The 15,233-nt window shown below is 55.5% G+C and overlaps 1 protein-coding gene across 1 annotated transcript; it reads right to left on the minus strand.

The window, feature by feature from the left end:
• Positions 1 to 813: 813 nt before the first annotated feature.
• On the minus strand, positions 814 to 14,791 carry LOC144591800 (uncharacterized; the record flags this gene model as incomplete). Its single annotated transcript, XM_078395823.1, has 7 exons — positions 814 to 2,708; positions 5,436 to 5,712; positions 5,783 to 6,076; positions 7,808 to 8,760; positions 10,341 to 10,980; positions 13,957 to 14,517; positions 14,635 to 14,791. Coding segments are annotated over 7 exons (3,395 nt in total), but the record flags the coding sequence as incomplete, so codon positions are not given.
• Between the last annotated feature and the right edge of the window lie 442 nt (positions 14,792 to 15,233).

The following is a 15,233-nucleotide window of genomic DNA, read 5'->3' on the forward strand; positions in this document are numbered from 1 at the left end:
TTGGGAAGATAATTAGGGGATTGGACACATTAGAGGCAGATAACATGTTCCCAATGTTGGGGGAGTCCAGAACAAGGGGCCACAGTTTAAGAATAAGGGGTCGGCCATTTAGAACGGAGATGAGGAAGAACTTTTTCAGTCAGAGGGTGGTGAAGGTGTGGAATTCTCTGCCTCAGAAGGCAGTGGAGGCCAGTTCGTTGGATGCTTTCAAGAGAGAGCTGGATAGAGCTCTTAAGGATAGCGGAGTGAGGGGGTATGGGGAGAAGGCAGGAACGGGGTACTGATTGAGAGTGATCAGCCATGATCGCATTGAATGGCGGTGCTGGCTCGAAGGGCTGAATGGCCTCCTCCTGCACCTATTGTCTATTGTCTATTGAAGGAGTTCAGGAAGAATTTCTTCAGTCAGAGGGTGGTGAATCTGTGGGATTCTTTGCCAAGTCAGTTGATATTGTTAATGCATGTTTAATATATATTCTTTACGGGTGTCAGGGGTTACGGGGAGAAGGCAGGAGAATGGGGTTGGGAGGGGGAGATAGATCGGCCATGATTGAATGGCGGAGTAGACTTGATGGGCCGAATGGCCTAATTCTGCTCCTATCACTTATGACCTTATAAGGATACGTGGCGTTTCGGTTGAAACCCTTCTTCAGACTGATTGTGGGGGTGGGGGGGGTGGGGGGGGTTGGGGGGGTGGGGGGGGGGGTTGGGGGAGGGGGGTGGGGGGGGTTGGGGGAGGGGGGGGGGTGGAAGAGAGAAGTGGCAAGACAAACTCTGGTGGGCAAGAGGCTGAAATGGAGGGGGGGAGGGTGAGACTGAAGGTGTGAGACAAAAGTATTGGAGATACATGGAACTGCAGATGCTGACTTGTACAAAAAAAGACACAAAGTGCTGGAGTAACTAAGATGCAAAGAACTGCAGATGCTGGTTTATACAAAAAAAGACACAAAGTGCTGGAGTAACTCAGAGATCAAGGAACTGCAGTATAAAAAAAAGACACAAAGTGCTGGAGTAACTAAGATCTGCCAAGAACTGCAGGTGATGGTTTATACAAAAAAAGATACAAAGTGCTGGAGTAACATGGAGATAGAACTGCATGAGTGGGTTTAGGCAAAAAAGACACAAAGTGCTGGAGTAACTTGGAGACAGACAGAACTGCAGATGGGGGTCTAGGCAAAAAAAGACACAATGTGCTGGAGTAACTCAGATACATGGAACTGCAGGTGATGGTTTATACAAAAAAAGACACAAAGTGCTGGAGTAACTTGGAGATAGACAGAACTGCAGATGGGGGTCTAGGCAAAAAAAGACACAAAGCTCTGGAGTAACTAAAATGGAAAGAATTGCAGATGCTGGTTTATACAAAAAAAGACACAAAGTGCAGGAGTAATTTGGAGATAGAAAGAACTGCAGATGCTGATTTATACAAAAAAAGACACAAAGTGCTGGAGTAACTTGTAGACAGAATGAACTGCAGATGTGGGTTTAGGCAAAAAAGACACAAAGTGCTGGAGTAACTAAGATACAAAGAATTGCAGGTGATGGTTTACACAAAAAAAAGATACAAAGTGCTGGAGTAACAAGGAGATAGAACTGCAGGAGTGGGTTTAGGCAAAAAAGACACAAACTGCTGGAGTAATTTGGAGATAGAAAGAATTGCAGGTGATAGTTTATGCACAAAAAGACACAAAGTGCTGGAGTAACTAAGATGCAAAGAACTGCAGGTGCTGGTTTACACAAAAAAAGATACAAAGTGCTGGAGTAACATGGAGATAGAACTGCAGAAGTGGGTTTAGGCAAAAAAGACACAAAGTGCTGGAGTAAGTCAGAGATCAAGGAACTGCAGTACAAAAAAAAGACACAAAGTGCTGGAGTAACTCAGATACATGGAACTGCAGGTGATGGTTTATGCAAAAAAAGATACAAAGTGCTGGAGTAACTAAGATGGAAAGAACTGCAGATGCTGGTTTATACAAAAAAAGATACAAAGTGCTGGAGTAACTCAGATACATGGAACTGCAGGTGATGGTTTAGGCAAAAAAAGACACAAAGTGCTGGAGTAACTTGGAGATAGAAAGAACTGCAGGTGAGGGTTTAGGCAAAGAGTGCTGGAGTAACAGGGGGTGGGGCAGCATCTCTGGGGAGGGGTTGGTCTGGGGGCTCGTGGACCACCCAGGCCTCCTGCAGTGGTGGGCCTCTCACTGGGAGCTGGTGAAGGTGTCTGCCTCTCCCTGTGTGGGACTGCCCGCATACCCCCGGTCGCCCAGCAGGGGGGTCAGCTCCACCGCACCGGGGCCTGGGCCTGGTCTGGGGCCTGGGCCTGGTCTGGGGCCTGGGCCTGGTCTGGGGCCTGGGCCTAGGCCGAGGCCTGGGCTGGGAGGTGGGTAGACCTGCCGCAGGTCGGGCAGCACCAGGCTGTATCGGACCAGCCTGACCCCCCGCCCATGACGCTTCAGGGGCCTGCAGAGCCGACGGTAGAAGCCGAGTGTGTAGAAGGAGAGGCCGCAGAGCGGCAGGGCCACGAGGGACAGGGCCAGGCCGTGGAGAAGTAGCAGCGGCCAGCAGTCCCCTCGCCTCCCCCTCGGCGCCAGGAGAAGGCCGGACCCCCTCGCCCACGCCATGAAGGGGCCGTCGACAGGCTTGGCCGCGCCGGGCAAGGCCTGGGTGGTCGAGGGTGGCAAGGATGTCGGCGGGTCGTCCGGGCAATGGGCCTGCAAGGCAAGGCAAGGCAAGGCAAGGCAAGTTTATTCACACGGCACAGTTCAGCAACAAGGCAATTCAAAGTGGTTCACATCGACCGACTAACACTCAGGGCCCAACTTACTCAGCGTCATCACTTTGGTGCCAATGGGAGGAGTTTCATTGGAATCGTGTTATGTTTATAAAGTTACTCACATTTTAATGTTTAAATCTATCTCCTAGTGAGGGAGGGGGGAGGGTGGGGTTGAGGGGGATGGAGTGGGGGGAGGGAAAGGAGGGGAGGGAGGAGAGGGGAGGGAGGGGGAGGAGGGAGGGGTGGGGGTGGGGGTGGAAGGAGGGGAGGGGGAAAGGAGGGGGGAGAGAGGGTGGGGAGGGATGGAGGGTGGGGGAGGGAAGGTGGAGGGAGGGGGGAGGGGAGGGGAAGAGGGGAGGGGGAGGGAGGGAGGGGGGAGAGAGGGATGGAGGGAGGGGGGAGAGGGTGGTGGAGGTAGGGGTGGAAGGGGGGAGTGGAAGGGGGGAGGTGGAGGAAGGGAGGGAGGGGGAAAGGAGGGGAGAGAGAGGTGGAGCAGAAGAGGGAAGGGGGAGGGAGTGGGGGAGGGAGGGAGGGGGGAGAGGTTGGGGGAGGAAGGGGAGGAAGAGGGGGTGGGGAGGAGGGAGGAGTGGGGGTGGGGGAGGAAGGAGGGGAGAGGGGAAGGGGGGAGGGAGGAGGGAGGAGAGAGGATAAGGGGGGTTGGCGGGGATGGGTTGGGGGAGGGGAAGGGGGGAGGGGGAGAAGGGAGGGAGGGGAGGAAGGGAGGGAGAGGGGAGGGAGGCGGAAAGGATGGGGAGGAGGGATGGAGGGTTGGGGGGTGAAGGGTGGAGGGAGGGGGAAAGGAGGGGGGAAAGAGGGGGAGGGGAAGAGGGATGGAGGGAGGGGGAGGGAAGGGTGGAGGGAGGGGGGAGGTGGAGGAGGGGAGGGAGGGGGGGAAGGAGGGGGGAGAGAGGTGGAGGGGAAGGGGGAGGGAGTAGGGGAGGAGGGAGGGGGGGAGGGAGTGGGGGAGGAGGGAGGGAGGGGAGGGGGAAGTGGAGGAAGGGAGGGAGGGGGAAAGGAGGGGGGAAAGAGGGGGAGGGAGTGGGGAGGGGAGGAGGGAGGGAAAGGTGGAAGGGGGGAAGGGGAAGGTCCACTTGATCTAGTAAACCATTAAAGAGCAGTTAAAAGCACTCAAAAAACATTAAAGAGAATAGAAAATAAAAACAAACTAAAATACAATAAGACAGGTATGAAACACAATAATAAACGTTACAGGTGCAGTGTAAGAAATGAATAACTATTTGATTTAATAAAGGGCAGCGTCAAACAGAAAAGTCTTCAGCCTCGATTGTAAAGAACTGAGAGTTGCCGCGATCCTAGACAACAGACAATTGGTGCAGGAGGAGGCCATTCGGCCCTTCGAGCCTGTACGCACCGCCATTCAATGTGATCACGGCTGATCATTCTCAATCAGTACCCCGTTTCTGCCCTCTCCCCGTACCCCCTGACTCCGCTATCCTTAAGAGCTCTATCTAGCTCTCTCTTGAATGCATTCAGAGAATTGGACTCCACTGCCTTCTGAGGCAGAGAATTCCACAGATTCACAACTCTCTGACTGAAAAAGTTTTTCCTCATCTCCGTTCTAAATGGCCTACCCCTTATTCTTAAACTGTGTGTGGCCCCTGGTTCTGGACTCCCCCAACATTGGGAACGTGTTTCCTGCCTCTAACGTGTCCAACCCCTTAATAATCTTATACGTTTCGATAAGATCCCCTCTCATCCTTCTAAATTCCAGTGTGTACAAGCCCAGTCGCTCCAGTCTTTCAACATACGACAGTCCCGCCATTCCGGGAATTAACCTGGTGAACCTACGCTGCACGCCCTCAATAGCAAGAATATCCTTCCTGAAATTTGGAGACCACAGTTTAGAAGCATGAGAGGGGATCTTATAGAGACCTACAAAATTATAAAAGGACTGGACAAGCTAGATGCAGGAAAAATGTTCGCAATGTTGGGGGAGTCCAGAACCAGGGGCCACACACACACAGTCTAAGAATAAAGGGGAGGCCATTTAAAACTGAGGTGAGAAGGAACTTTTTACAACCCAGAGAGTTGTGAATTTGTGGAATTCTCTGCCACAGAGGGCAGTGGAGGCCAAATCACTGGATGGATTTAAGAGAGATTTTTTTTAGATTTAGAGATATAGCGCAGAAACAGGCCCTTCGGCCCACCGGGTCCGTGCCGCCCAGCGATCCCCGCACATCAACACTATCCTACACCCACTAGGGACAATGTTTACATTTGCCAAGCCAATTAACCTACAAACCTGCACGTCTTTGGAGTGTGGGAGGAAACCGAAAAACCCACGCAGGTCACGGGGAGAACGTACAAACTCCGTACAGACGGCGCCCGTAGTCGGGATCGAACCTGAGTCACCGGCGCTGCATTCGCTGTAAGGCGGCAACTCTACCGCTGCGCCACCGTGCCGCCCTAGGGGCTAGTGGAATCAAGGGATATGGGGAGAAGGCAGGTACGGGTTACTGATTGTGGACGATCAGCCGTGATCACAACGAGTGGCGGTGCGTACAGGCTCGAAGGGCCGAATGGCCTCCTCCTGCACCTGTTGTCTGTGCTTCTATGTTTCTAACCCTTGATATATTCTGAAGGTAAGAGTGGGCTGACTTTGTAACTGTGGCTTCGTTAGGCTGTTGACATTCAGGTCACTCACCAGAGGGAGGCGCACCAGGGGCACGCCGTTCAGCCTGAGGGGGGCGCTGCAGACAGCGGCGGTCTCGTCCGCGGCTCCATCGGCGCCGCGCAACTTCCCCGGATTGGCCCGGATCCACCGGGCCAGGTGGCGGTGGCGCCCGTCGCAGTTCCAGGGGTTGCCGTAGAGGGCGAGGCGGGCAGGGGTGGCGTTACGGAGGAGGGAGGGCGGGAGGGAGGGGAGGAGGTTGTGGGAGAGGTCCAGCTCCTCCAGGTGGCCCAGGTCGTCCGCGACCTCGCTGGGGAGTTGGCGGATGAGGTTGGAGGCCAGGTCGAGGCGGCGCAGGTTGTGGAGCGGGTGGAAGATGCGGGGGGGGGAGGCGAGCGAGGGCGTTGCCCCGGATGCTGAGCTCGCTCAGGTTGTCCAAGCCCTCCAGCGCCCCCTGCTGGAGGCGGCCGATCCGGTTGCCGTCCAGGATCAGCTTCCTGAGGCCGGGCAGCGCGCGCCCCAGGTCGGGCACGGCGGTCAGGGCGTTGTAGGAGAGGTCCAGCTCCTCCAGGGGGAACAGCGGCCGCCCGCCCTCCAGGCGCCCCAGCCCGTTGCGGGAGAGGTCGAGGTGGCGCAGCTTGCCGAGGCTCCCGAACGAGTCGAGGGAGACGGTGCTGATGGAGTTGGAGGACAAGAGGAGGATCTCGGTGTCGTCCGGGAGGGAGGGGGGGGACGGACTGGAGGGACCGGTGGCTGCAGTTCAGGCCCACCTTCCCCGCCCGGCCCGCCAACGGCTCGCACACGGCCCAGGGTGGGCGGGCGGTCAGTGGCCCGGCGCTGGGGCTGCTGGGACTCCCACTGGTGCGCCCCGCCGCGGCCGTGGTCTGGAAGGGGAAGGTCCACTTGATCTAGTAAACCATTAAAGAGCAGTTAAAAGCACTCAAAAAACATTAAAGAGAATAGAAAATAAAAACAAACTAAAATACAATAAGACAGGTATGAAACACAATAATAAACGTTACAGGTGCAGTGTAAGAAATGAATAACTATTTGATTTAATAAAGGGCAGCGTCAAACAGAAAAGTCTTCAGCCTCGATTGTAAAGAACTGAGAGTTGCCGCGATCCTAGACAATAGACAATTGGTGCAGGAGGAGGCCATTCGGCCCTTCGAGCCTGTACGCACCGCCATTCAATGTGATCACGGCTGATCATTCTCAATCAGTACCCCGTTTCTGCCTTCTCCCCCATACCCCCTGACTCCGCTATCCTTAAGAGCTCTATCTAGCTCTCTCTTGAATGCATTCAGAGAATTGGACTCCACTGCCTTCTGAGGCAGAGAATTCCACAGATTCACAACTCTCTGACTGAAAAAGTTTTTCCTCATCTCCGTTCTAAATGGCCGACCCCTTATTCTTAAACTGTGGCCCTGGTTCTGGACTCCCCCAACATCGGGAACATGTTTCCTGCCTCTAACGTGTCCAACCCCTTAATAATCTTATACGTTTCGATAAGATCCCCTCTCATCCTTCTAAATTCCAGTGTATACAAGCCCAGTCGCTCCAGTCTTTCAACATACGACAGTCCCTCCATTCCGGGAATTAACCTAGTAAAACCTACGCTGCACGCCATCAATAGCAAGAATATCCTTCCTCAAATTTGGAGACCACAGTTTAGAAGCATGAGAGGGGGGATCTTATAGAGACCTACAAAATTATAAAAGGACTGGACAAGCTAGATGCAGGAAAAATGTTCCCAATGTTGGGGGAGTCCAGAACCAGGGGCCACACACACACAGTCTAAGAATAAAGGGGAGGCCATTTAAAACTGAGGTGAGAAGGAACCTTTCCACCCAGACAGTAGTGAATTTGTGGAATTCTCTGCCACAGAGGGCAGTGGAGGCCAAATCACTGGATGGATTTAAGAGAGATTTTTTTTAGATTTAGAGATATAGCGCAGAAACAGGCCCTTCGGCCCACCGGGTCCGTGCCGCCCAGCGATCCCCGCACATCAACACTATCCTACACCCACTAGGGACAATGTTTACATTTGCCAAGCCAATTAACCTACAAACCTGCACGTCTTTGGAGTGCGGGAGGAAACCGAAGATCTCGGAGAAAACCCACGCAGGTCACGGGGAGAACGTACAAACTCCGTACAGACGGCGCCCGTAGTCGGGATCGAACCTGAGTCACCGGCGCTGCATTCGCTGTAAGGCGGCAACTCTACCGCTGCGCCACCGTGCCGCCCTAGGGGCTAGTGGAATCAAGGGGTATGGGGAGAAGGCAGGTACGGGTTACTGATTGTGGACGATCAGCCGTGATCACAACGAGTGGCGGTGCGTACAGGCTCGAAGGGCCGAATGGCCTCCTCCTGCACCTGTTGTCTGTGCTTCTATGTTTCTAACCCTTGATATATTCTGAAGGTAAGAGTGGGCTGACTTTGTAACTGTGGCTTCGTTAGGCTGTTGACATTCAGGTCACTCACCAGAGGGAGGCGCACCAGGGGCACGCCGTTCAGCCTGAGGGGGGCGCTGCAGACAGCGGCGGTCTCGTCCGCGGCTCCATCGGCGCCGCGCAACTTCCCCGGATTGGCCCGGATCCACCGGGCCAGGTGGCGGTGGCGCCCGTCGCAGTTCCAGGGGTTGCCGTAGAGGGCGAGGCGGGCAGGGGTGGCGTTCTGGAGGAGGGAGGGCGGGAGGGAGGGGAGGAGGTTGTGGGAGAGGTCCAGCTCCTCCAGGTGGCCCAGGTCGTCTGCGGCCTCGCTGGGGAGTTGGCGGATGAGGTTGGAGGCCAGGTTGAGGCGGCGCAGGTTGTGGAGCGGGTGGAAGATGCGGGGGGTGAGGCGAGCGAGGGCATTGCCCCGGATGCTGAGCTCGCTCAGGTTGTCCAAGCCCTCCAGCGCCCCCTGCTGGAGGCGGCCGATCCGGTTGCCGTCCAGGATCAGCTTCCTGAGGCCGGGCAGCGAGCGCCCCAGGTCGGGCACGGCGGTCAGGGCGTTGTAGGAGAGGTCCAGCTCCTCCACGGGGAACAGCGGCCTCCCGCCCTCCAGGCGCCCCAGCCCGTTGCGGGAGAGGTCGAGGTGGCGCAGCTTGCCGAGGCTCCCGAACGAGTCGAGGGAGACGGTGCTGATGGAGTTGGAGGACAAGAGGAGGATCTCGGTGTCGTCCGGGAGGGAGGGGGGGACGGACTGGAGGGACCGGTGGCTGCAGTTCAGGCCCACCTTCCCCGCCCGGCCCGCCAACGGCTCGCACACGGCCCAGGGTGGGCGGGCGGTCAGTGGCCCGGCGCTGGGGCTGCTGGGACTCCCACTGGTGCCGCCCGCCGCGGCCGTGGTCTGGAAGGGGAAGGTCCACTTGATCTAGTAAACCATTAAAGAGCAGTTAAAAGCACTCAAAAAACATTAAAGAGAATAGAAAATAAAAACAAACTAAAATACAATAAGACAGGTATGAAACACAATAATAAACGTTACAGGTGCAGTGTAAGAAATGAATAACTATTTGATTTAATAAAGGGCAGCGTCAAACAGAAAAGTCTTCAGCCTCGATTGTAAAGAACTGAGAGTTGCCGCGATCCTAGACAATAGACAATTGGTGCAGGAGGAGGCCATTCGGCCCTTCGAGCCTGTACGCACCGCCATTCAATGTGATCATGGCTGATCATTCTCAATCAGTACCCCGTTTCTGCCTTCTCCCCCATACCCCCTGACTCCGCTATCCTTAAGAGCTCTATCTAGCTCTCTCTTGAATGCATTCAGAGAATTGGACTCCACTGCCTTCTGAGGCAGAGAATTCCACAGATTCACAACTCTCTGACTGAAAAAGTTTTTCCTCATCTCCGTTCTAAATGGCCGACCCCTTATTCTTAAACTGTGTGTGGCCCCTGGTTCTGGACTCCCCCAACATTGGGAACGTGTTTCCTGCCTCTAACGTGTCCAACCCCTTAATAATCTTATACGTTTCGATAAGATCCCCTCTCATCCTTCTAAATTCCAGTGTATACAAGCCCAGTCGCTCCAGTCTTTCAACATACGACAGTCCCGCCATTCCGGGAATTAACCTAGTGAACCTACGCTGCACGCCCTCAATAGCAAGAATATCCTTCCTCAAATTTGGAGACCACAGTTTAGAAGCATGAGAGGGGATCTTATAGAGACCTACAAAATTATAAAAGGACTGGACAAGCTAGATGCAGGAAAAATGTTCCCAATGTTGGGGGAGTCCAGAACCAGGGGCCACACACACACAGTCTAAGAATAAAGGGGAGGCCATTTAAAACTGAGGTGAGAAGGAACTTTTTCCACCCAGACAGTAGTGAATTTGTGGAATTCTCTGCCACAGAGAGCAGTGGAGGCCAAATCACTGGATGGATTTAAGAGAGATTTTTTTTAGATTTAGAGATATAGCGCAGAAACAGGCCCTTCGGCCCACCGGGTCCGTGCCGCCCAGCGATCCCCGCACACTAACACTATCCCACACCCACTAGGGACAATGTTTACATTTGCCAAGCCAATTAACCTACAAACCTGCACGTCTTTGGAGTGTGGGAGGAAACCGAAGATCTCGGAGAAAACCCACGCAGGTCACGGGGAGAACGTACAAACTCCGTACAGACGGCGCCCGTAGTCGGGATCGAACCTGAGTCACCGGCGCTGCATTCGCTGTAAGGCGGCAACTCTACCGCTGCGCCACCGTGCCGCCCTAGGGGCTAGTGGAATCAAGGGATATGGGGAGAAGGCAGGTACGGGTTACTGATTGTGGACGATCAGCCGTGATCACAACGAGTGGCGGTGCGTACAGGCTCGAAGGGCCGAATGGCCTCCTCCTGCACCTGTTGTCTGTGCTTCTATGTTTCTAACCCTTGATATATTCTGAAGGTAAGAGTGGGCTGACTTTGCAACTGTGGCTTCGTTAGGCTGTTGACATTCAGGTCACTCACCAGAGGGAGGCGCACCAGGGGCACGCCGTTCAGCCTGAGGGGGGCGCTGCAGACAGCGGCGGTCTCGTCCGCGGCTCCATCGGCGCCGCGCAACTTCCCCGGATTGGCCCGGATCCACCGGGCCAGGTGGCGGTGGCGCCCGTCGCAGTTCCAGGGGTTGCCGTAGAGGGCGAGGCGGGCAGGGGTGGCGTTCTGGAGGAGGGAGGGCGGGAGGGAGGGGAGGAGGTTGTGGGAGAGGTCCAGCTCCTCCAGGTGGCCCAGGTCGTCTGCGGCCTCGCTGGGGAGTTGGCGGATGAGGTTGGAGGCCAGGTTGAGGCGGCGCAGGTTGTGGAGCGGGTGGAAGATGCGGGGGTGGAGGCGAGCGAGGGCGTTGCCCCGGATGCTGAGCTCGCTCAGGTTGTCCAAGCCGTCCAGCGCCCCCTGCTGGAGGCGGCCGATCCGGTTGCCGTCCAGGATCAGCTTCCTGAGGCCGGGCAGCGAGCGCCCCAGGTCGGGCACGGCGGTCAGGGCGTTGTAGGAGAGGTCCAGCTCCTCCACGGGGAACAGCGGCCTCCCGCCCTCCAGGCGCCCCAGCCCGTTGCGGGAGAGGTCGAGGTGGCGCAGCTTGCCGAGGCTCCCGAACGAGTCGAGGGAGACAGTGCTGATGGAGTTGGAGGACAAGAGGAGGATCTCGGTGTCGTCCGGGAGGGAGGGGGGGACGGACTGGAGGGACCGGTGGCTGCAGTTCAGGCCCACCTTCCCCGCCCGGCCCGCCAACGGCTCGCACACGGCCCAGGGTGGGCGGGCGGTCAGTGGCCCGGCGCTGGGGCTGCTGGGACTCCCACTGGTGCCGCCCGCCGCGGCCGTGGTCTGGGTGGTGGTGACGGGGCAGAGCTGCCCGAGGTTGAGGTTAACGATGGGCCAGTCCTGCCACACTGTGGGCGATGCACAGACCACACTCTCTGAGTCAGGCTGACCCACGTACCTGCAACACACACACACACACACACACACACACACACACACACACACACACACACACACACACACACACACACACACACACACACACACACACACACACACACACACACACACACACACACACACACACACACACACACACACACACACACACACACACACACACACACACACACACACACACACACACACACACACACACACACACACACACACACACACACACACACACACACACACACACACACACACACACACACACACACACACACACACACACACACACACACACACACACACAATGTGGGTAGAGTTGAGGAGTTGTAAAGGTAAGTAGACACTAGTGTGAGTTATCTACAGGCCCCCAAACAGTCGCCTGGATACAGGGTGCAAGTTACAGCAGGAGTTAACATTGGCTCGGTGTTGGGGCTGCAACTGGTTTATAGATATGTGAAGAGAAAAAGACTAGTTAAGACAAATGTAGGTCCCTTGCAGTCGGAAACAGGTGAATTGATCAGAGGGAACAAGGAGATGGCAGACCAATTGAACAACTACTTTGGTTCTGTCTTCACTAAGGAAGACATAAACAATCTGCCGGAAATAGCAGGGGACCGGGGATCTAACGAGATGGAGGAACTGAGGGTAATCCAGGTTAGTCGGGAAGTGGGGTTAGGTAAATTAAATGGATTAAAGGCCGATAAATCCCCAGGGCCAGATAGGCTGCATCCCAGAGTGCTTAAGGAAGTAGCCTCAGAAATAGTGGATGCATTAGTGATAATTTTTCAAAACTCTTTAGATTCTGGAGCAGTTCCTGAGGACTGGAGGGTAGCTAATGTTATCCCACTTTTCAAAAAGGGAGGGAGAGAGAAAACGGGGAATTATAGACCAGTTAGCCTGACATCGGTGGTGGGGAAAATGCTGGAGTCAGTTATTAAAGATGTAATAACGGCGCATTTGGATAGCAGTAAAAGGATTGGTCCAAGTCAGCATGGATTTACGAAGGGGAAATCCTGCTTGACTAATCTTCGGGAATTTTTTGAGGATATGACAAGTAAAATGGGTGAAGGGGAGCCAGTGGATGTAGTGTATCTAGACTTTCAGAAAGCCTTTGGTAAGGTCCCACACGGGAGGTTGGTGAGCAAAATTAGAGCACAGGGTATTGGGGGTAGGTTGTTGACATGGAGAGAGAATTGGTTGGCAGACAGGAAGCAAAGAGTAGGAGTAAACGGGTCCTTTTCATAATGGCAGGCAGTGGCTAGTGGGGTACCGCAAGGCTCGGTGTTGGGGCAGCAACTGTTTACAATATATATTAATGATTTGGACGATGGAATTAGAAGTAACGCTAGCACGTTTGCGGGTGACACAAAGCTGGGTGGCAGTGTGAACTGCGAAGAGGATGTTAGGAGGTTGCAGGGTGACCTGGGCAGGTTGAGTGAGTGGGCAGATGCGTGGCAGATGCAGTATAATGTCGATAAATGTGAGGTTATCCACTTTGGCGGCAAGAATAAGGAGGCAGATTATTATCTCAATGGTGTCAGATTATGTAAGGGGGAAGTGCATCAAGACCTGGGTGTCCTTGTACACCAGTCACTGAAAGTTGGCGTGCAGGTACAGCAGGCAATGAAGAAAGCCAATGGAATGTTGGCCTTCATAACGAGAGGGTTTGAGTACAGGAGTAAAGAGGTCCTTCTGCAGTTGTACAGGGCCCTGGTGAGACCGCATCTGGAGTATTGTGTGTAGTTTTGGTCTCCTCATTTGAGGAAGGATATCCTTGCTATTGAGGCAGTGCAGCGTAGGTTCACGAGATTGATCCCTGGGATGGCGGGACTGTCATATGAGGAAAGATTGGAAAGACCGGGCTTGTATTGACTGGAGTTTAGAAGGATGAGAGGGGATCTTATAGAGACGTATAAAATTATAAAAGGACTGGACAAGCTAGATGCAGGAAAAATGTTCCCAATGTTGGGGGGAGTCCAGAACCAGGGGCCACACGCACACTGTCTAAGAATAAAGGGGAGGCCATTTAAAACTGAGGTGGGAAGGAACTGTTTCTCCCAGAGAGTTGTGAAATTGTGGAATTCTCTGCCACAGAGGGCAGTGGAGGCCAAATCACTGGATGGATTTAAGAGAGAGTTAGATAGAGCTCTAGGGGCTAGTGGAATCAAGGGGTATGGGGAGAAGGCAGGCACGGGTTACTGATTGTGGACGATCAGCCGTGATCACAATGAATGGCGGTGCGTACAGGCTCGAAGGGCCGAATGGCCTCCTCCTGCACCGATTGTCTATGTTTCTATGTTTCTATGTAACTCTCTGGGTAAAATAGTCTTTCCCTCATCTCAGTCCTAAATGGGCGACCCCTTATTCTTAAACTGGGACCCCCTGGTTCTGGAGACGGGAAGATGTGGCGCGGTGGTGGGATGTCCGTTGGGGGTGGGGACAATGTCGGAGGTCCCCCCCCACACCCCACCCCCACCCCCTCCCCCCCACCCTCCCCCTCCCCACCCCCACCCCCTCCCCCCCACCCCCCCCCTCCCCACCCCCACCCCCTCCCCCCCACCCTCCCCCTCCCCACCCCCACCCCCTCCCCCCCACCCCCCCCCCTCCCCACCCCCACCCCCTCCCCCCCACCCCCCCCTCCCCACCCCCCACGTACCTGTACACACTCCCATGGTTGTCGTCCATCCAGGCTTTGAGATAGCTGGCCGAGGCACAGTCACAATGCCACGGGTTGTCGTACAGGTAGACGTAGAGAAGGGACAGGTTGTTGTCAAAGAGGTTGGGAGGGATGGCCGCCAGGCTGTTGTTGGACACGTCCAGAGTCACCAGGTCCTCGGTGCCATCCAGGGAGCCGCTGGGGAGTTGGCGGATGAGGTTGGAGGCCAGGTTGAGGTGGAGCAGGTTGTGGAGCGGGTGGAAGATTCGGGGGTGGAGGCGAGCGAGGGCGTTGCCCCGGATGCTGAGCTCGCTCAGGTTGTCCAAGCCCTCCAGCGCCCCCTGCTGGAGGCGGCCGATCCGGTTGCCGTCCAGGATCAGCTTCCTGAGGCCGGGCAGCGCGCGCCCCAGGTCGGGCACGGCAGTCAGGGCGTTGTAGGAGAGGTCCAGCTCCTCCACGGGGAACAGCGGCCGCCCGCCCTCCAGGCGCCCCAGCCCGTTGCGGGAGAGGTCGAGGTGGCGCAGCTTGCCGAGGCTCCCGAACGAGTCGAGGGAGACGGTGCTGATGGAGTTGGAGGACAAGAGAAGGATCTCGGTGTCGTCCGGGAGGGAGGGGGGGACGGACTGGAGGGACCGGTGGCTGCAGTTCAGGCCCACCTTCCCCGCCCGGCCCGCCAACGGCTCGCACACGGCCCAGGGTGGGCGGGCGGTCAGTGGCCCGGCGCTGGGGCTGCTGGGACTCCCACTGGTGCCGCCCGCCGCGGCCGTGGTCTGGGTGGTGGTGACGGGGCAGAGTTGCCCGAGGGTGAGGTTAACGATGGGCCAGTCCTGCCACACTGTGGGCGATGCACAGACCACACTCTCTGAGTCAGGCTGACCCACGTACCTGCAACACACACACACACACACACACACACACACACACACACACACACACACACACACACACACACACACACACACACACACACACACACACACACACACACACAATGTGGGTAGAGTTGAGGAGTTGTAAAGGTAAGTAGACACTAGTGTGAGTTATCTACAGGCCCCCAAACAGTAGCCTGGATACATGGTGCAAGTTACAGCAGGAGTTAACATTGGCTCGGTGTTGGGGCTGCAACTGGTTTATAGATATGTGAAGAGAAAAAGACTAGTTAAGACAAATGTAGGTCCCTTGCAGTCGGAAACAGGTGAATTGATCATAGGGAACAAGGAGATGGCAGACCAATTGAACAACTACTTTGGTTCTGTCTTCTCTGAGGAAGACATAAA

This window comes from Rhinoraja longicauda, unplaced genomic scaffold (genome assembly GCF_053455715.1).
Source record: "Rhinoraja longicauda isolate Sanriku21f unplaced genomic scaffold, sRhiLon1.1 Scf001977, whole genome shotgun sequence".
NCBI classification, from domain to species: Eukaryota; Metazoa; Chordata; class Chondrichthyes; order Rajiformes; family Arhynchobatidae; genus Rhinoraja; species Rhinoraja longicauda.